At 35.0% G+C, this 23,086-nt stretch overlaps 1 protein-coding gene across 2 annotated transcripts in view; it reads right to left on the bottom strand.

The window, feature by feature from the left end:
* The window catches only part of CADPS2 (calcium dependent secretion activator 2), a 299,634-nt gene that overhangs the window by 82,808 nt on the left and 193,740 nt on the right, over positions 1-23,086 (bottom strand). For both annotated transcript variants that reach the window (XM_050324387.1, XM_050324385.1), the window contains exons 12-13: positions 15,377-15,513; positions 11,628-11,815 (exon numbers count right to left, since the gene is read on the bottom strand). In XM_050324387.1, coding sequence (XP_050180344.1) covers positions 11,628-11,815; positions 15,377-15,513 — 325 coding nt within the window. The remainder of the gene's footprint in view (positions 1-11,627; positions 11,816-15,376; positions 15,514-23,086) is intronic.

Here is a 23,086-nt window from a genome sequence, read left to right as displayed (position 1 = left end):
CAAGAAAATTAGTACTATTGGCATGGTAGAGAGGTCTACTAGAATCCTGTTAAATTTCAACTCCTTGAATCTTCCATATATTTTCCCGGAGGCACAACATGGCTGAAAATTATTCTAAAACAAAGGTGGGAGGGAAACTATTGTTAGAAAAGCCATAGCAGGCAGCACTTAGGAAGCCCCCTGCACAGTGAGCATGGATTTTGATTCCTCATCCTATATTGACAAATAGCATCCCGTAATCAAGACTTCCATATAGGTACAGCATTAAAAATGCAACAAAAAAGTCTTAAAATACAAAAGCCCTGGCATTTTTTCAAAAATCAAATTTAAGTCCCAATAATTAAAAATAAGTCCTGTGATATGTATGGTAAGCATATACTTAGTCTAAAGCCTTAGCCTAAAGGTGTTATTAATGTATTTATATTAAAATGATGACAAAAGTAAAAAACTTTAAGTACACTGTCCTCCAAATGGTATTTTTGCCATACAGTCACAATTTCCCCATACACAACACACTTTAAAAAGAAGTATTTGAAAATTTTCTGTTATTATCTCTCTTAACTTTCTGCTGCAGGGTAACAAATTAGCTACTGCTTCTCACCTGAGTTTCTGAGCCTGACACTAGGAGTGGATCTGGCCTGTATCTTCTCCAGAGCCTCCAAAACTATCTCAATGCTTCTAGAACTGAGAAAATTGTAGTAAAATGACATGAAGAAAGACAAAGTTTTGTGAATGTTTCAAGAATCATTCTAGGATTCTATTAACCTCTTTTTCCTAAATGGTTATTTTAACTTTCTGCACTGTACTTAAATCTGGGAGGGATAAGTTGCCACCTGGTCATGACATAAACAATTCTTTCAACCTTTAAATTCCTTATATTTGTGACCTGTCAAGTCAAGGTGGAAAGAATGCCTGAACTCCTTAAATTATTGTGAAGACAACAATAAAAAATCAGATATGGTGGGGATAGGAGTAACCAGGCACATCAATATACCATTGTATAAATTTGATGTGAAAGAGCAAAAAACTTATCTTTTCTCTTTTGATGGATGCCAGGATACTTTACCTCAGCCTTCTGACAGATGGAATGAGCTCAAATTTAAGTAAATTGCACTGTCTGATTTTATTGTCAGGAGAGATAGTGCTCTGGAGTGATAAAGCAAATAGTTCTGTCATATTAAGCTTCACTGAGGCATGTCATATATATGTCAGAAAAGACCTAAGGCTTCAGATAACAGTAAGTGAAAAAGGTGAGCCAGTAGGATGTCATATCTGTCAACCTGCACTAAGGCTAGGATCACTACATACCAGGGACCTGTCACTTCACTGAGTTTGTTGTCATAAAACCTTGCTGACAACAACTAAAATTTTCAAAACTGCTAAATATAATTTCAGTGGATGTTCGCATAGAAGCAGATGTCCCAGAAGAAGAAGTAGACAAAAAGGTGCTAGAAAACGGTACCATCTATAGTACTGAAAAATTAATTTCTTGAAAATGTGCTTTTAGAAAATAGCATGAACTCTGAATCATAACTTCGTTTCTTCTTGTTGCAAGCTTATTGCAACAAGAACAATATAAAAATGCATTTTTGCAAAAAATTCTGAGACATATTGTGGTGGTGATAATTTTTTCAACATTTGGGAATATCTATCTACTACTGATAAAAAAAGAATCCAGGCAAAAAAAATGTATCTGACTCCGAGATGAGCTGAGATAGAAAAAACAGATAAGTAGTTTCAAAATTCTCACTAACTTAAAATTCTTTTTTCTTCATTTACTTTGAAGACTGAATAAAATATATAACAGTGATTTGAGCTGCTTATTTTTATTTAGGAATTACTGTGTCTGACAAAAAAATCAGACTCAAGCAGTCATTTGGTTTGCAAAACTTTAGGTCATGTATAAACTATGCAAGAACTATTTTGCAACTAAAAGCAACAACAAATTTTTTTTTCCTGCTATCCCAAATGTTATGGATACTGGCTTGGACTTGATTTTTTTCAATTCAAACCCAATGCTAAACTTTCTTATTGCAGCCTGGGACCTCTCTTACAAGAACTTGGTCAAGAAAAGTGATGTATAGTCTTAAGAAGCATTTTCATTTTAACATCTTCTCAAGAAGGTAAAGAGAGAGTGGATTTTCCTTTCCTCCACACTCTTTTTCCTCCTTGTTGTTCACAATTATTTTTAGGATTAGAGAACTAGGTGAAACAGTTCTCTAATAAAAGTACTCTAAACCTGAGTAGCCTTCTCTCTCTCTCTCATTTATATTAGTTTTCCATTTTTTGAGAACTCTGTCAATTGGATTTGGATTGGTCTGTGTTGTCTGCTTAGATCACAGTCTAACTGGAACAGATGTAATGTTATCTCTGGTTACAAGTCAAATTGTTTAATTTGCTCAGACTTAAATATAAAAATTGATATAAATATCTCACGAACTAGAGCTAGTAAATTCAAGTGGAAAATAGTTGTCTGACCATAAGCCACTTAAATAATAAACCAAAAGTAATAGCTGACCAAAATGTTAAAGCAAATTTGTACTGTGAAAATCTTTCAAGATTGTTGGCCTGATGGCAGTTACTGTAGAGAAGCTGATTGGTTTAGTGGTGGATTTTGGTTTTCCTTTTGGAACTGGCAGTTTTTCCTCATTTGATATAATCCTTTAAGGCTTGGAGTACCCTCTAGAATTATTTTGCTATATACAGGTGTTAAAACCTACAATAATTTGCAGAGGTTACTTTATGCATAGCACAATTAAGATTCTTTTGAATACCTATGGCATGTGAGATTGTATTTCAGTTCCAACAGGAATCACATAAGATGGACACTGGGTTGACTGTAGATTGTTTCCAGCCCTCAACTTTGGAAACAGCTTCTCCTAGTGGCCTCTCGGAGAGAGAATTGTTACTTTAAGCAAGACTGCTTTGTCGAGATAGCCTTGGAAATATTAACTGAACATGGCTGACTTTTGTCCTCTGGAATATCGTTGATACTGGCACTTTTTTCCAATTTTATATATTTAAAAAATGTTGGAAGGCTTTTCAATGAGCTTTCCTCATTAAACACATAAACCATCATTTTGGTCTGTCATGAGGAGAGTAATTCACAGATTGATATTCTAACATACTACACTCAGAAAAGAACTATAAAGCTGCCAAAAAAAAATTTGCCGAATATGAGAAATCATGATGAAAAATAAAAGAAAAAAATAGAATAAAACAAAATAAAAGAAAAATACTTCAACCAAGGTCTTACTTCAAGACATTTCTGTAATAAAATACATTTCAAGGGCTAGAAAAAACAAAACCAACCTTAAATGGCATCTTGTCTCCTAGAAACAAACTGTTTTAGAAGACTTCAGTGGTTTCTAAGAGTGCTTGTTTTTAAATTCAGCAGGATGCACAGTCAAACGAAAGAACAGTGACAAGTTTCAAATCAGCAAGACAAAAGTTTGGCTGCTTCTTTCTTAGTAAATCAAAGATTTAATTGTTTAGAATTTTGATGTAGAATTTTTATTATCTATTTATAGGACTTTAATATTCAAGGACTTTAATACGCAAATTTTCCTTTAAAATTAAACTGTATTAATTAAGGTTTCTGCAGAGTCCACAGTTTATGTTAGAGAAATCTAAGAACAAGGATTTAGACTCTCAGCTTAAAAGCAGGCAGAAGTCTTTTTATTAACAGAAAATGAATAGAGTACCTTATCACATGGCTTTTAAACACAGCTTTAACCAGCAGACACTTGAAGACCAAGCATTTTGTGGTTCATATTGACTATTCTTCAAACATTCTGACCAAAAAATGGCACAATAGAGCCTTCTGCTGTATGCATTTCTCAGGTTGCTCCTACATCTGCTTACAGGTCATACCCTTTTTTCACAACTGAATAAAAAAGACCAATTTTGAAGGCCACTAAAACAGATTACAATGATAAATAGGGTTAATTTTAGTGATATTTTATGCAGTTATATTTTAGGTAAGATTCATTAATACTCTTCTACTGAAAAGCAATGCATGTGCTAATATAATATCATTTCACCCAATCTATAAGGGTATGTACAGGTAGTAATCAGATAAAACTAATGAAAACACATTGTATAATTTTTAGGGGAAGTAAGAGTAATAGCATTAGCTGTTCTTTCACTGCCTAAGATGGCAAGTACCACCTTAAATACACAGAACTTTGTTCTGTTACTCCTTACTAATATGTGAATGATGTTTAATTTTCTATTGACATTTTCTATGAGGCTTTTCAACAGCAGATTTGTTTTGATATGTTGAAAAATGTGCTTCTGTTCATATTGCAGGGAGGACACATTTTATTAATACATTATTATTGCTAGGAACACTTTCCAACACAGGACCGTAGCCTTCATCAACCAAAAGGGAAGACAACATGGCTTCACTTAATACCTGCAGCTGGGTGAGGGCTTTGTTTCTAGCTTTGGACACAAGAGAACCCTACTGCTAACTTTCTTGTGGCTACTTAGAAGAGTAATATATGAAAAGCTGTGTTACTAATTGAACAACATCCATTAAAAAAACCCCTTAAGTTAAACTAGTTATTCCAAATGCAACTATTTAGAGGGGTCTCACATCAGAGGCTTGGGGGTGTGATGCTTATAAGTGAACCACATAAAAAGGAGAATACATGTTAAACTAAAGGTTTACCTTCCTCAGTGCTCCACACACCTTGGAGACAATCAGCTTCCAAAAATGAAGGATAAACTGGCTGATGCAAGATGCTTGACACAGGGCAGTACATAAAACTGAAAGACCTAGTGAAAAATGTCTATTCTCAGCATTGCCCAACAGGCCTCAGAAAAAGGGAAGATTACGTTCACTTGAAGAGTAGGGATATAAATGTCCAAGGATCAACTAGTTTTTCCAGTTTTGAGGGAATACTGCTTCCCATTTAGAAGCACAAACTGACAAAACATATCAATCCTAAAAGGTATATTTTCTCATTCCATTGTTCTGGGGAAATGGTGACTGATAAATGCATTCTGAATAAAAACATGGGTTTGAGTATGAGAAATCCACTCTCACCATTTCTGTAACAGAACACTGATAGAAAACTGAGACAAACTACAAAATCAAAAGACTCTTGTTAAGTCTCTCAATGCTGTATCAAAACCAAAAGAGAACGGTAGACTGCTGTAGTATAACTTCTGATGTAACACACTTCCTTAAAGATCCACAGGGATCTCAGCCTTCTTCAGCTTTTGAACAGCCTTGGAAAAGATCTAAGATTAAAGTAGAAGACCCCATTGCCAACAAAAAACAGTGAAAGAAGACCTTGCACCTGCTATCATTACAACATAGGCACATATGGTTGAGAGTGAATAAGAAGCACAACAGAAGAGGAAGCATTTTCAACTCCTTAAAACTAAAACATTCCACAAAATCCTGTTAGCAATAGTTTCTTGATATTCAAACATCTTATATATAAAATTATATGTATAAAAACATATACATTTCTGGGAAGAGATCATCTACACTTCTGGGAAGAGATCAACTGGACAAAACCTTTCATGCCAGATGGTGACCTTGTGCAGATAAATGGTGAAATTACTGACTTAAGTTCTGGAACTTAAGAAGTCTTATTACATATTGTTTATGAACTATAAAAATGAAGGAAAAACCATCAAGATACAGACAACCTTACTTTAGAGTTAAGTTAGTTAGGGGACAAGAAAATATCTCTTCAAAAGTTCCAGAAAGAAATATTAGAAGGGATAGAGGAAAATATTATTTTCTTTATTTTTACAAAGCTTCTTGTGAAAAAAAGGGGTGATTCCTCTGAACACTCTTCTATCACTTGACACAAAGTGTAAAATTGCAATCAATGGTTCTTATCACAAAACATTGAAAAATGAGAAGAAATATATGAATGCATAGCACTCTCCAAAGTTTTCATAGTTCCATTTCTCTTATATGTTCCTTTACTCCACTTTAAGATATTTTCTCCAAGCATAGCAGAAGCAAGAAGCCCATCAGAGAGTCTACGCAGCCAAATAATGGCAATGATCTAAAAGGAGCTCTCAGAGGGGACAAGGACATGACACAGGCAGGAAATGTATTGTATTATTATGAAGGAAAGTATTATGAAGAAGACTTCTGTGCTGGAACACTTCATTGTTCATAGCAAAAAATGTCTTAATTTTCAGCACAGAATCTGTTAAAAATTAAAGCAAGTAAAAAAACTCTTACGGAACAAATGAGAAAAACGGGCAGCAGTGAGTTGACAGGACCACTTGGCAACCTGAATTACCTATGGCTATGTGAAAGTTCTCACTGAGACCTGTCATCCTCCCAAGGTATCGGAATGGGAGAACATGAGATCAATTTAAAAACCAGAAAAAGTCTTCAGGGAAGGTAGGGGGAACTACAGGTCAGGAAGTTTTACATACATCCCCAAAAATTAAAGGAACTGTATTATAAAGATTATATAGTTAATTAATTACAATTATAATTAATTGTAATCATAATATTACATATTATTATAATTTTATTTAAGGATAAAATAAAGAAAAATGGGTTAATATTACCTATTGTGAAGTCTGAATGGCTTTGGAGCCATAAGACAGAGAAATCTTACCTTCTGATCTTGAAGTTCTCTAAAGGGATCAAAAACAGGTGGGTAAGTGTGACCTGACTCATACGAGGTACCTGGATTTCCAAAGCTCTTTTGTCAGACTCCCTAATCAAAAGCTTTTAACGGCAATTAAGCAGCCATTGAGTAAAAGTCCTTACATTTACATTTAACATTGGAGTGGTGAGTACAAGCTGTGAAGGTATGTTACCAGCAGAGTTCTGCAGAGATCTGTACTGAGACCTGTGCTATTTTACATTATTCATAAATGACCTGGATAACAGCTAAGAATTGAGGTGATAGCAAATGTAATTGTAATGATAGTTATACTGTATATGTGGAATTCCAGAAAGACCTCATGAAATCAGGTAGTAATAAAACAGCAAACAATAATCAATACAGATAAATATAAGGAAAAATCAGTTGTTATTCAGAATAAGATCTTGGTGTCATGATGGATCATTCCATGAAACTGTCCTGTTCAGCAGCAGTCAAAGAAACCAGTCAGCATCTTTTGGAATCACCAGAAAAGGATAAGGAGTTTGCAGAAAAGATCCATCCAGTGTAATAATTGCATTGTTTACTCATATTTGTTAAATCTTAAATAGCAAAGCGATGACAGAACAGGATTTTCCTTTTTCCTCCTTTGTCTCTCTAATAGCAACAGAGCGTTAAATGAGATGTGTAGGAGTCAAGTTCAAAGCAAGAGTTCTTCAAGCAAGAGGAGGCTGAGTTGTAGAACTTGCTGCCAAAGGTGTTGAGGGTGAAAAGGGCTTACAGAGGTTCAGGGGTGCAATGGACAAGTAGCTGAAACAAAGGCTCACTCCAGGTTATCAAACAGGCATATTCTGCGCTGTAAAGAGTTGGGAGGCTGAAGCAGGAAATATTGCATATGCTTGCCCTTCTTTTACTCCAAGCAGGTCAATGCTGGAGATGGATGACTAACTGGCCTAGAAGAACCCTGATTCAATAAGACTGTTCTTCTATAGAAACACATGTGCTGAAGGTTTTACAATAGAGACAGAAACTATTTCTCTTTCGTTATATATATTGATTTTTGTAGTATTACTTCCACATTCACTTCTCATATTGGAACTTCTAGTAAATTAGATATCTTTCTGAATAGGAAAAGGTATAACCAGGGAATACTGCTTGAATTTTGAATTTTTCAATTCAGTCTGTAACTCAGCAGGTGGAAAGAAGTCACTTTGCACTTCATGTGATACCCACCAGCATTCATTTCAGACAAGAGGGACTGAATAGAAGTCACAGCATGAAAAGTAGACAAGAGTGAACATGATGGGGAAGAAAACAATAGCTCCTACCTGGAATGTTTAGACTTAAATGTCAGCATTCAGGAATATCCTATAGTTCCTTGTTCTGCCCATTTCACTTTCACCAGCAATACACACAAGTGTATGCATAACCGCAGTGCAAAAAGTATACTTGTGAACTAATGACTTGGATGAAGACCATATAGTGGAACATTTCAAAAGAAAAACCTTGTGATGAAAAGCCAAAGGAGATGCTTTTGTGTAAAGCTATATAAAATCAGAAGTACAGCCAAAGAAAGAAGATTTTATTTACTGGACGAAACGAAAATAGTTGATTCAGAAACAAGGATTTGTTTTTGTTTAAACACAGTAAGGCTATTCTTTTAATAAAATATTTTCCTTTTTGGCTATTTAGGAAGAGAATATATTAAGAATATTATCAAAAAAAATTAGAAATACCTTTTCTACATAAGCAGTTTGTTAGCCCAGTTGTAATGGTCTAACTCTTTCAGCAGGAAAGGTACAAATAAGGCCTGAATTTTTCACTCTAGGACTCAGCACATTGTCTTCAACCCTGACTAAATGTTTCTGTTCCCAAAACAATAACATTGGCAAAAGACATACCAACTACCTGTATGCCTGATAAATCTACCAGAAGTTGTTACCTTTATCTTCAGCTCAGGAAGCTGTTAGGGACTGTTTTGTGTGGTCTTGAGATCAGGAACAAGGTCTGCTGCATACACCCTACACCAGAGCTCAGTTCAGGTCTCCTCTGTGCTCCACAATGTCCCTGAAGCTCCAGGACAATAATTTACTTTTACATATTTATTCCAGGTGTTTTGAAATAAACCCATGGTTCTTATATTACAGCCTACAAGAGCAGTACAGCCTGCACCATGAAAACAGAGGTTATGTCTCAAGTCCTAGGGTGCAGCAAAAGAGCATAGGGGATACCTGGAGGATCAAAAACATGTCAGAAGAGTTTTGGAAACATGAAGGATAGAAAGAGCCAAAGCCAATTCAGCCTTGTTCCTAATGTTTACTGGGAGAAGTACTCTGTACGTGCAATCCCACAACGGTGACAGTTTCTATGACTAAGAGCCAGTTGGGATCCATTGTATGAAAATGCTTCTTCATCAGTTTTATTTAAGAAATCAGATATAGTCATAGGTGTGCTAACCGTATGTCCTGGCAAGGCACTGGTATATTTTGTGGATTTGCTTTAATTTGTGCTTGAGTTCCTCCTCAGCAGACTACCAGAACTCAAGGTGAGTGACACCTGTATCTGATCGTTTGACTGAGGTCACTAGACTGCCTACTATTTTACAATTCATACCTAAAAGAAATGGGCAATATGAACTACAGGTACAGCTGCATTTCTGTGTGCTCCTCCATCACCTGACTTCAAGATCAATTTTGATGATCTTTCTCAGGCTAGTAGAGGGTCCAAGATCCCTCTGTGAAGCAAAGACGACATATAAATTAAATATATGGTGCCCAGAGTATAAAGCTCTTTGTTCTGTGGTCTTTCTAATTCCCAGCCTGAGTTATAAAACTAAGATGTATAACGCGAGGGACCAGCCTAGAACTTTGGCCTGTCATGCATTGTCTGTGAAATCCTTTTTTCTCTTTTACTATTTCTTACTGCTGTGGTAGATGAATGAGTGGATATATTATGTGCCTGTATATGTGTGTCTGTCATTCTCAGTGAGCGTCTGCTTCTGTCCTTGACTTACTTTTCTTCTTTCTTCATGTTTCTTTTTATTTCCTTTTTACAATATCTCAGTTCTAGTCAGACCCTCTCTGTTCAACAGTTCTTTTATTCCTAATACACTCATAATGCTATTCAGAGAATATCTGTACAGTAGGAATAGACAGAATACAGAGTGTTTACCACTGTGTAAATGATGTGCTCCCTGAGATATTTTCATGCACTGTGCGCACTGTTGTCCTTCACTCAAATTATGAAATAAAAAGAAATGTATCTACCTTTCTTTTGAATTCTTGAAATAAGTTTGAGCAATTATCACTGTATTTTGTCTTCTTAGGTTGAAACCAGTAATAAAAAGGCGAGAAACAACAAAGACTTAGACTCAATAGAAAATACGAATGTGTCAGGTTCTTCAGGAACTGACAAAGAAGGATGCTTTTACAGAGAATAGGTTACCAAGTAAAAGCCAGAAATCTCCTAACTTACCAGTATGAATGTTAAGATCCTTGACAGTATTTCAAGCACATTCAAAACCATTTCAATTTTGGATATTATCATCAAGGATTACATATTGTCAATTTACCACTACGAAATTACTCAGGTCACAAATGCCCAGCTCCAGATGAGGTTTTCTCTGAGCCAATGAAGGGAACAATATAATTCCTAAGGATTGCCCCTTCTTTGGTTTCCATACAAGTAAAACAGCCTCTGTGGGTGACTGGTTGACAAGTAACATAAGTATACATCTTGAGAAGAAAATATCTCCCTTTTCCAATTCCCACCAAGATACAGTTTTGGGGATTAACTGACAGCATCACAGTAATTACTTTTTGGGACTGTGAAGTTTACCTCTAGTGGCAGGATTGGATCAGTTGGTAAGATCTACTGGGATTTCCCTTGCTATTTTTGAACTTTTTAAAAATATCTTGTACAGTAGTGCACGGAATGGATATAAATGCATGCTCTCCTATAATTTGATAGATTGCCTGCCCCACTCCCCACTCTAATACAAGAAAGATGTGGATAAACTGCAGCAAGTTCAGTGAATGGCCACTGTGATAGTCAGAGACCAGAGCACTTGCTTTGAGGGGAGGCTGAGGGAGTTGGGATTGTTCAACCTGGAGAATAGGAGGTGTCTAGGGGGACCAAATGACAGTACCCCAGGAGTACTGGGAGGTAGACCAGAGACAACTGATATAATTACAAAGAAATTAGACAGGTTCAAATTGGGTGAAGACCTGACTGGGTAAAGCCCTGAGCAACCTGGTCTGACTTTATAACTGATCCTGCTTCAAGTAGATGGTTTGCATAGACACCTCCTGTGGTCCCTTCCAACCTGAGCTATCCAATGATCCCATCTGCAGTACCCATTGTTCAACAGCAGAGATAGTTCTCTCACAGTTTGGAATAAGAAATAGATGAAACAAAGCTTCTTTTAAAGAATGTGCTTAGCATAGCAAAGTAATAACTTAATTTCTTCTATGTCTTTCACTTGCAAGTGGAATAAAGTCATCATCCCAAGAGAACCACTGTGATCACAAGCTCCTGAAGCAGTCTACCTGTCTAGTGAAGTGTCATATCTCTTCCTATCTGGGAGGTCACACTAAATTCCCAATATATGTTATTTCACTCTGTGGTAGCACAGCCAGAAGAACTCAGTGCAGTATGATTAAGTGCCAAGATACAGACTGCAGAAAAAAAGACAAAATTTCCCTTAAACTGCAAAATTGTTCAAAAAGTTAACTGAAAATACCATTTAATAACACAACATAAATGCAGAATGAAGACTATCAACAGGATGATATCCTTCAGCCTTGAATCAGCCTGTACCTATACAAACTGCCTTAAGACAGTACACACTGAAAGGAGACTATTTTTTTAAACAGTAATCTGTACAGAGCCTTCAATACCCCTGAAGAAACTTCCATGACTGATTTCTGAAGTGTGCTACCTCTCTACCTGGTGAATATAGGAGCCTACACATACTTTTACTCAGACTACGCATTTAAAGACTCTGAATTTAAAAATATATCATTAAATTACCTGTTACCATGAACATGAGAAGCACAAAATGCGAAACTGTAGTGGAGCAAGGTTGGATCAATGACAGAACCATTTTCTGAATATTCAATCAATTCATCAAGGTAGCAAAGATGGCGGTGGCAGCCTCTCACTCCGTAGCGAGCACAGTATTCATCTAATACGAAGACTTGACCTGGGCTAAACCAGCCCTGAAAGAGAAAGGCAAAAAAACCCCACAACATTTTGAGATTTCTGTTCCCACTCTCAGCTTTTAAAGCAGATAATGGAAGCATATATTTTTACATCTATTACATAAACTTTTTATACTAGAATGATTTGTATCTGACTAATGCTGATGGCACTGGAATAACTGAGATCCAACAATACCCTCTTACTGAAAGGATTAATTGTCCTGAAACTATCTGCAGTTCTGAGTAACCACTATTATGAAATATATAGCTTACAAAAAACACACTAATACATTCAAAGTCTGGTATGGATTAAATCATATAAAAACTTAATATAAAATTAATTAACACTTTAAAATAATTAATTTTGTTAAAGTAATCACTTTTAAGCTACAAGTGAATATTTGGGTAATGCTGAGGGACATTATGTGTCCCTTATCTGGACATTAAAAGACAGTTTCTGGATGGTCAGTTCTCTGTGGCTGCAGCTTTAAGGTTTTGAACACAGTCTGACCATTTACCCTGTTCCTTACGTAATATGCATGCACTTTTAATAACTTTTTAAGCTTTTTTATTAGTAAAGAGATACAAAGCTAGGTAGTCTTTTTGAAAGCCACCGGAGTAAATCGAGTAGAATTTGACCTTAAATAATAATTATTCTCAGGTACACTGAGGGCTTTCTTGGGTAGAGTCTTGATGAGGCCAGAACGGCATAACCTAGACACAGACATGAACAAAGTACACAAAAACAGTTCTTGAGTGAATCCAAAGTGTAAAACATATAATTGTTCTTGATGCATAAATACGCTAAAGAAAAAGCACAGTGAGCTTCTAAAAAGTAGCACAAAGAAAATCATAAACCTTGGGAAAATACAACTATTGCATAGCTGTTCCAAATAAGCCTTTTTCTTTGTTCTTTTCTTAATTGTGGTGATATTTCCCTCTCATCACCTCTGCCAAATGGTTAAGGGAGACTGAGGAATACTTGAACTCAAATATACAAATAACTTAAATAAGCAAAATGATTTTGCAAGTCATTAGTTTATAACATCAGTATAGCAGCTAAAGGCCAATATTTGTCTACTGCTAGTGAATACTTCTGCAAACTCATATATTTAATATTTACACAAAATATCAGCAAAAATATTATTGAACAATACTCAAAATATATTCACACCAGTTTTAAATCATCTGTGTTTTAACTTTACTAAAAACTTGCATGGGAAAGAAATTTAAATTTTATGTTCTCCCCCAGATCTTCAATTTAACATATTATCTGCAAACAAACATGCCTCAAAGTTATTTCATATTTGTTTGTTCCTGATTAATTTCTTTGAATCCGGTGTTTCCACTGCCTCTAAGGAGCTTCAGCTGTTTCTAGAGAACATTTAGCTTTATTACAGAACCCGTAACAATACTCTGCATTTTAATCTAATACCTTGTCATGTTGTAATGCCTTGTTTAGTTTACATTGTGTTTGAAAGAAAATACGGTATTCTATTGAAAGAAGAAAGAAACAGATTTTAACTGAATTTCTGCAATAATATGTATCGTAGCCCTAGATATAATCAACAGTGGTTATTGTGATTGGTATTCATCATTGTCACTGACCTCTTGCTACATTTTTATGGCAAATATAACAAAATGTTGCATGTCATTGCCTAGCAGAACAAACACAGACTATTATTAAAATTTCTGCTCATTCTCAAAAGAGCAAATTCTGACAAGAACACAAAATTTTAAGAACTCATTACTTTAACTTCAGTTTCTCTAAGAGATCTGTTTGTGTGGTCATTTTCATATATAAATGTGTTCTTTCCTTGCCCTTGTTCAATCCCATATCACACATAAGTCTCACAAACACATAACAACTATAGTATTAGATAATGGCATATTTTTTACTTTGTAATTGAAAAAAAAAACCTAAACAAAAACAAAACACAAAAACTCCCAATCTCTGCAATACTCTCCCTAAGCTCAAAAAAATGTATAATTGAAGAAGTTTAGGACATGTAGTAACTTAATATAGAAGTGTGCATAATATTAATTCCTATACTTTTTTTTGTATGTTTGGTTATTCTTATTTGTTGAAATAAAGGGATGAATTGTTTTTAAAGAAATATAGGAAATGAGCTGTTAGGGAAAAAAAGAATCACACCTATATGTCTATGTATTCTATAGTTACCTTGACACTTCCAATTTTTTTAAATTAAAAAATACAGTTAAATATGCAATTCAACAAAAAGTTATCACCCATTCTACTTATTAAATGCTGAATTTAAAAAAGAACTATAAGAAATACATCTGCTTTATGGTTGCTATAGCACTGTGCATTTCACCTAACCTGTTCTAAAAGTTCCTGATTTCAAGGTTATATTAAGTGTCTTACTATATTATTATTATAAAAAAAGATTTTGACCCCAATGCACTGTTAGAAAGCTAACCATTTTCTCTTTGAGTGCCAATTACTTTGTACAGATGTACCTTCAGGCCTCTTCTTTGATTCAATGTGCAACCCACAGACAGAAAATGAGTCCTTTAACTTTTCTATACATACTTATCTGATAGTATTTTAAAAAGGAAGCAACTGTTATCAAAAAATCATTTTTCCCTTTTTAACACTTGTAAACAAGCCTAAAAATTCCTGTTACTTTTGCATTATATGACCGGTCAGATTAATAGAAAAAAGAATTAAAAAAAAAGTTGGAAAAAAGAAAGAAAAAAAGTTATTCTTTTTTGTTGCTGTTGGGACAGTAAAGTTAAAAAAATTACGTGCTATGAGGCATTTTAGGTCCTTAGTGAGGGATCACTATTTCAGACATGATATCAGGTGAAAAATAAAGCCTTACCAAGTCTGATCCACACAAATCTGTTTAACAAGTGTGTATAATCAGACGGACTTCCACAAGATTGTTGCTGGCTTTCCCTAACGAAAACAAAACATGAAGCAGCCCCATCCTCAACTAGTCCACAAAGCATAGAATAGAAAATGATTGTAGGAAAGAAAAACTGCAGCCAATATCTTATCTTTAATAGTTGTCTTTGAATGTGAAAAACATTCATTTTGATACAGAGATCACAATCTACTTGGTTTTGTTTAATAATTATCCTCCCATTTGTTACTTGCAATTCAGGTAACACATATATATCCACATATCTATCATGCCTGTGGGTCTGCTTCCCTTCTTGGGTGTTTTTCTACTTCACACCAGAGTGGAATGAAGAATTACAAGACAAGTGAAAATGAGGCAACTACATTTGGACCACAAAATGCCAGTACAGGTGTCAGTAAATTGTACCACAGGAGTACTTACCATTATCAAAACCTTCTGTTTTTATTCAAACCTCCACAGAGGGCATGATAAATTTCAGCTGATAAAATCGGAGACAGTTTGGGTCTCTTTGCCGTCTATTGAGCGGCACAGCAGTGGCTTGCAAGTATATAATTTTCAAATTTGAAACCAATCAATTAGACCCTTTATTCCACCTACAACCGCAGCTGTTGAATGAACTAGGAAGAAAGGACTACTTTGTAACAACTACTTCTCACTTCTTTATACCTATCTTCCAGTCAGTACTCACCAAACAAGAATAGGAGTCATTCAATCTGTGATCCAAGGTCTGCCTCTGAAGCAGTCTAAAGAGGGAAGCATGGTCAAATTTGCAGGGATTAGCAGAAATAAACTCATCCATGCCATGTTTCTGACCACGGTCTGTATCTGTTATACAAAGGAAAAATGTGCAGAATAATACATGTGAGTGTGTGTGTTCAGACTTACAGACACAAGTGTAAGCATGGTATATAAGTCTCAATATGTAAGCTTTCTTAAAAATATCTCCAATAAATAACTCACATACGTTGATGCCTGCAGGTGAGTTATAGAATTTTGCTTTTTTTAATCTGAAAATATTATTACTGACTTATTTCTCCATCATACCAATCTATAGAGTGTAACAGTGAAAAAAAGACTGCTAACCACAGGAGATTAAACAAAATTAAGAAAGGCTGCCAGAAAACACAAAATAGTACATTAAAAAAATTTTAAAGTATTGTTTTCTAGTGGGTTCTTGAAATGTTAAGATTTAAAAACAATGTTATGAGTAGAAAAGAAACATAGTCTGTTATTTCCTTATTTTGTATGGCTCTCTAATTTTAGCAAAATAAACAGAAAATACGAAAAAAAAGGAAAAAGAAAAAAGAAAAAAAGGGAAAAAAAAGGAAAAAAAGGTTTACGCATTTATTTCTTCTAAAAAGAAAGAGCATCTTTACTGCAGATCAAAGTACCACTCATAGAAATATTCATCATGGCTTGAAGCCTACTTCTCAAATGGCAAACTGGAGCAGAAATGAACACACTGGCTTGAGCTAGGTCATTTCCAGCCTTCTTTTTGTACTCAGCTTTTAATGAGACAAACCTTAATGCAGTAATGGCAAAGAGCTCCTTCAACCTTCCAGCAAAGAGTACTGAAAAAGGGAGCAGCATTTTTGTGTAAATACATTGAGAAAACATACCATCCCAAATGGCACTTCAATCAAAGGCCCAAATTTATTCTTCTTCACAGATTGCATCTTTCAACGCCTTTAAACCCCGCGGGTTTATCAAAAGAGAAGCTCTAGTGATTGCTTTCATTAATGCTATGTTTTGTCAAAGTCTTCAATGTGAATTATCTATCTAGTATGGACAGAAAAAGCCTTACAGTGCCCAAAAGGACTAGTTATGTATTAGCACATTAGCTGTCTTGGATTCTATAGACTGTACTGGGGTGAACAGTCCTATCAACTTAAAATTGACTTCCCCTTTCAATAGGGTCTTAGCTCTTTGTTCCTTTAAATTCAAACCTAGGTCTTTTTATATTCGTTACCAGAAAAGTATAGATCTAAGTGTATCCTAAATGCGATTTTGAAAACCTGCATAGCAGAAATCTAAAATTTCTAAAGAAAGGAGACAAAAGTTTATTGATTAAACCCAATTATAGAGTCAGGTTCATAATAAAACTCAATATTGATCTGTGGGCATGATGCTAACATAATCAGTCACATTTAGAAATTTAGCCCCAGATCATATTGATCCATGTCAAGTCCAACTTTCAGCTGTATTTGTGGATGGGAGAATTATTTAATTCAAGCTGAAGGATCTGCAACATCACATCCTGGAAAGATGCAGAAACTAATTCATATCACTTGGCTTTGCATTGTCAAAGCAAGAGTCACATCCATGTGACAGGTTTCACCAAGGTGGATGCAGCAAATAAACAGTATGACAATATGTCGATGGTGTAAGGTATGAGACCATCGTCCCAGAGAACAGCAGCAACTATTTTTAATGATTGAAAGATCTGTAGCATATGTGATTACATAGTTTAGCATTATTTCCATGAGCATTAGACTAGCCTATCATTATTGACAAACCTAGTTTATATTTTTCACAAAGGTACAGGAAATGCTCTCTCTTAATTAGTGCAATTAAACTGTATTTAAACAGATTAATTAAAAGATAAACAACTGATATCAACCCAATACATTTTTGAAAGTATTGAGCAATATGTGAAGTTATCTATAGCTTTCAAAATGACCACAAACAAATAAAACTCTTTCAAACCATTATGTTTAATATGTGATGATTTCTACATTTCTTATAAGTTTTCCTTCTTATATCTGGTTTACCACAAAACTATTTATAGCAAGAGACATGACAAAAAGGAAAAACTATTAATATTTCTTTCTGATATTGATATCATCTACAAATTATATAGAGCTGAATCTTTCTTAAACTAACTGCCTGGATTTTTTTCTCTGTTTAATCACACAAATATAAAAGATGCTCCTTTTTAAAAAGAGAAGCTATAAGTACTGACAAGCAATTAAGTATTTTGAAATCCAGGAGGCTGGATGTTGCAAAAGAAACAGATTCAACATACTGATACAGTATCCAGATGGTCAGAATGTGTAAGGTGACCTAGTGAATACAATACAGCTTGTGAAAGCAGAATCTGATATTACATAATTTGAGTTATACTTCTAAGTGAATTAAGCAGTACAAATAACATTGTCAAATAGTAACAAAAGATCTGTTTTCAAATATATTTTAGCAACAGAAAAGCAACTAAAAACTTACCTTTGACAGCTGTAGGCAAGCAGGAAATAACAGAAAAATAGGTCTAGTGTAATACATTACAATTTTGTTTATTATTATGCTATACATTCTAGGTAACTGCTAACTATTTTGAAACAAAATGGATTTTTAAACAAAAGTAAGAACTTGAATAAAGTTTATGAGGAATTCATAAATGTTATATGACCATGATGAAAAAAATTAACATCCTACTTTTAGAAATTGTTAGAGTGATTGTATTTTTCAAATTCCTGCATAAATGAGCTTTACCTGTCCTGTTCAAGCAACATGCAAATGCAGAAGACATAAAGGGCTACATTATCATACGGAGTTAATAAAAATATACAAATCCATTTTTTTTCTATGCTTTCTCAGTCTTGGAAAATATTGAGAAGATATTTGGGGAGATCTTTGAAGGAGTAATATTTTTTCTGCATTTTCACAATTAGTTTTTTCTTCCCTTTTTAATGGAACTTTTTATCCTACTTTTCAATTTGCCTTTATCTCAAAATAATTGTTTTGGTTTCTATTTACATGTTTCACTGCCTGTTTCAGGTTGTGTATTTATTTAATCTTTTGGAAACTGGTAATGAAAAAACTATGCATTTTTTTGGATCAAGATAGGACAAATAAATATACTTTCAAATGATGGTAAAACCATACAAAACCTATTGCAGGAGTTCTAGCAAATTCTTTGGCTGTTCTTTTAGACAAGAATATTAATTTTGGCAAAATATAATCCTGAATATGCTTGTTGCTGTCTTTGCAAGAAACTTCCAATTTTAGTCCATCTGCAAAGGCTGTAAAAGTCATCACATCCCCAGTGACTCAGCAGAGTTGACTGAATTAAGACTACCAAGAATTTCATGCTTATGGCACATTCTCAAGTCATTCCTAGTATCCCTAGACATCATCTCTGCCCTGTTCCAGCCCAGAAGCAAATACACATTTTCTGCAGCATTTACTCTTTGCTAGGGTGAACTACAAGAACTGGCATAGCAAAGTGGTGGTTCCCTTTTGTGGTTCTCAGTCACAGCCCTGCTTGAGTTTAAGCATTGTGGAAGCAGTTTGAACTAGCTCAGGCAGGCAGGAAAGGAAAGCAGGTAGAGGCAAGAAATTTAGCATTGTAGGGATTAAAAAGATTTAAAGACTAGGAGCAGTAGGGTAAGAACTATGACTGATACAGAAGGGGCTGGAACTGGTTGGAAAAGACAGTGGCAAGACATGCATTACATTCCTTCAAGTGCCACTCCAGATAGATAGTGACAGCTTACATTGGGAACATTTTGACTCCTGATCATTGACCAGGACTCCAAAGTGCTACATGCTTAAAAACATAGGCCAAAGAGACAATCTATGACCCCAGAACACTATAATCTAGATATCAGGCCATGAAATCACTGCTGCAGGAAAAGTGGCAGAGAATGAGAAAGCAGCTGGCCCATACAGACTGTCAGGCTGTGGATACCACACCGACCACCACTGGATTGCCAGTACTTTGCTGAAGGACAGATTTGAAGAGGATAGTAGATAATTTTTATATGTTTCTGAGTAGTACAGGAGAAGAGCATAAAGGTGACCTACTGAATGCCTAAGGTAGTAGAGGCTAATGTCAACACTCTCTTTCTAAAAGTGAGATGGGGGTAGTTGGAGGCAAGCAGGAAACAGACATAAAGGGGAATGGGGGAACATGCAGGGAGATTGGAGTTACTCTGCTCTTCCAGATGGCAAAGGCTATGATGGAAATAAAGCTGCCACACCTGCTGAGAAAACTATGTCAAATGAAAAAATATATTTGCTTACTTCTAAAAATTTTAATTAATTGAACATTTCAATGGAAACATGAGAACTATTTTAAAAGAACTGCATTACAAGAATATTACAAATTATTCCAAAACTGAGCAATGCCACCAAAAGTTTAAGCAGTAGTATTTCTTGTGTGTATGTCTTATGACACCAGTATTATATTAATCATATTCTGTTTTTTGCATAAAGTCTCAAATGTAGCCTGTTCAAAGACTGAGAGTGATACAAATAACATTTAAAAACTTCATGAAATTCATAATTTATTCCTACATCACTAAACTAGGATATAAATTTTAAAGTGCTTATCATTGATATATGCAAATACATTAAAAACATTACATTTTCATGAATAACTCCAAAGTATTAATTCATTTGGCAAATTGCCTGCATTTTCTTCTTGACTGCACAACACTGACTGCTCCACTTGCATGATTTAAATGTCCGCACAAGATTCCTCTGTGGCTGTCTTTTGGTCAGATGGATGTTTCATTTGGAAATGTCAACTTTGCTGTCATTGGATTGGTGTTTTGTATTACTAGTGTATGGTCTATGTATTTGACTTCCTTTGCTACCCCTTGCTACTTAAGAAATAAGATCTGATGTTTTGTACACGGGCTCTAAACAGTATTTTTATGACAACAGTTATAATTGGTCTCTGCAGACTGTCAAATTATTTTTGTGAGCTGTTTTGATGTGACATGATTCCAGAAAAGAGATTAAGAAAGCTAAACATCTCAGATCAAATGATTTCTCACCTAACTTGGTTTTCCAGTATCTGACTCTCTCGTCTCTGCAAATATTTTCACAAAGAGACCATCTCCGAACTCAAGAGTCTGTGTGATCAGAATGATGTTTGGCTTTATATTTGTTGTTAAGGCATGACAATGCCCTGATGTGCTGTTGTTAACTCCTGTGTTATGACCAAGTTATTATCAGTGTTCAGCACTTCAGCAGCCTTTCCAACTATATGAATACATCTCCTAATACATTGCTCATTAAAAAAGGGATCACTTCCCACACCTTTGTGTGACTCAGCTAGAATCTATTTTCATTGGTGCCTTCCCCGAAACATAAATGACATTGGGAAACTTCTGCCTTTTCTACAAACATCCCTTCTTAAATACTCTGTTCTTTGTATTTAACATGCTTATGCAGAACAGTGGAGCTGGAGATCAGTCTCTTTTTCTTGATGAGTGCTGACACTAACCTGTCTTCATTTTTGTTTTGGAGTCACTTGATACTACAAAACTTCAACACCAAGTTACTTAGAAATGAAGAAGTTGGCTAGCATGCATTTTAGAAGTTCAATGGATACAACAGTCGTTTGATTCCAGTGCCACACCAAAATGTTTATTTGTCTCATTAGTAGTATAGAATATAAAGTTTCTTCTGAATTACCTACTCGAATGATACTAAATTGCTATACAGCATCTACAGGAAGAGCCTGCACATTCAGACCAGTTAGAGATCTTTATGTTGGCCTTCAGGAGTGCTGCTGCTGTGCACACGCAAGAATAACATTTCCATTTTCTCTATTTGTGATAATAGCTGTAAAGATCAGGCAGACTCTGGCTGTCCTATTATAATCACATCTAGTTTCTTTTCACAAGTTCCTGATGTGTTTGCTTTGATCTAGATTTGAGGTGGCTGGATTTTATTCATGTCATTTTAAGCACTCTTTTGTACAAGAATTATCTTATGTGGAACCAAGCACCAGTAACTGCTAAAAAATACAGCCCATGGTATACAAAAGGAATCTGTTTGTCTTTCCTTTCTATTTCTTTCTTTTGTACAAAAGGAATTCATGGTATAGATTATAGGAATAACTTTATCCCAGCTCAAAAAGTTTCAAAACCCCAGTTTTGAACTTGGGAATATAGAAAATGGCAAGGGCAGTGAAAATTATTTAAGGTTATGTATCTAAACCTGAGTTCTTGTAGTTTCTCAAAAACTGATTAATTTGATTATATCCATTTCTACCTCAAGCGTGAAAGATAGAATAATAAAATTTTCCTCATGCAGACAGAACTAGGCTATTACAGAAATCAGTCAAATGGTGGTTTTAAAACTCAGATTAAATTAAATTCCACAAGTTATCTATTGCAAAGAATTTTATGAATTATGAATTATTACAAAATAGTGACTTTGAAGTCCACTAACCACAAATGCAAATAATAGATTAATCACAGATTTTTGATTTATAAACAGTCATATGAGTTTGTGCAACTTGATACATAAGCATGACAGAAAAATACATGATGTTTGAGGTTTTTGAGCTTCCCTTAAAATTTTAAAATAAACCTTTTCTTTTCTATGGTTTCCACTTGGGAAATGTAGTCATCCTAAAATAATGTCTAAAACAATGTCAAGATGTGACAATTTTGCTCTTTAATTCTACACCACTATCAGTACGTTTTATCTCTGAGAACATAATTTCAGTATATCCGAACTTGCTTTTCAGGTTCAGATATACTGCTTTTCAAGTTTGAATTTCAGTATATCTGAACTTGGTTTTTTGTACCTTTTTCTGTCTATGACTTTTGCTGCCCTGTGGTCAGAGTTTTCTAGTTGCTTTCACTTCCAGGTAAACCCTGTGTCCAAAACCAGGAGCAATTCCTTGGCTACTACTGATTATGGTCACTTCTTTTGTACTTTCTAACTGGTGCATATGAAGTAGAAACATTAGGTGGGAACACTGGGATCTCCCACTACCCAGCCCAGATCCAGGTAACTAGAAGGAGGTGAGCAGAAGCACTCACTGGCTGTTGCTCCACCTTTGCTTTTGCATTACTTCCATCCCACAAAATACTTCACCTTAATGCCCTTTTCAGGAATGGTTACTTCACAAATTGCTTAAAATTAATTCCCTTCCACATTGTTTCAGATTAAAACCAGATATCAGTGCTTTTGTGAGACTAAACTTTTTCAATGATCTTGAAAGCCTAGTCAGGATTTTAGATAAATATTACTGAGTTTAATGATCACATTTTACATTTCTTCTAACATCAAAATGATATAAGATTACAGGATGAATGGAAGGCTGTGAGACTGAGTGATAGCAGGACTGAGGGAGGAGACTTGGTTTGGGACAACCTCCTACAGACTTCAGACATTAAACCAAGTTTAGTCTAAAACATATATCTCCCTTCTGTCACTCTACATGTACAGATATATGATAACAAAGAAGTACTGTATACAGTCATATGACATTGCAGAAATCCAGCCGCTATTACAAAAATCCTTGGATTGCACTCAGCCTCCATAACAGCAATAAAAAAAAATGCATATATGCTTCCTATGTGCAGATATATGACATGACAGAATACTTTGAAAGAGATTATATGAAAATTGAAAGATATATTTAATATATGCT

Source organism: Myiozetetes cayanensis, unplaced genomic scaffold (assembly GCF_022539395.1).
Source record: "Myiozetetes cayanensis isolate MyiCay16 unplaced genomic scaffold, myiCay2020 scf3, whole genome shotgun sequence".
Lineage (NCBI taxonomy): Eukaryota > Metazoa > Chordata > Aves > Passeriformes > Tyrannidae > Myiozetetes > Myiozetetes cayanensis.
This window is presented reverse-complemented; position numbering and strand designations above follow the sequence as displayed.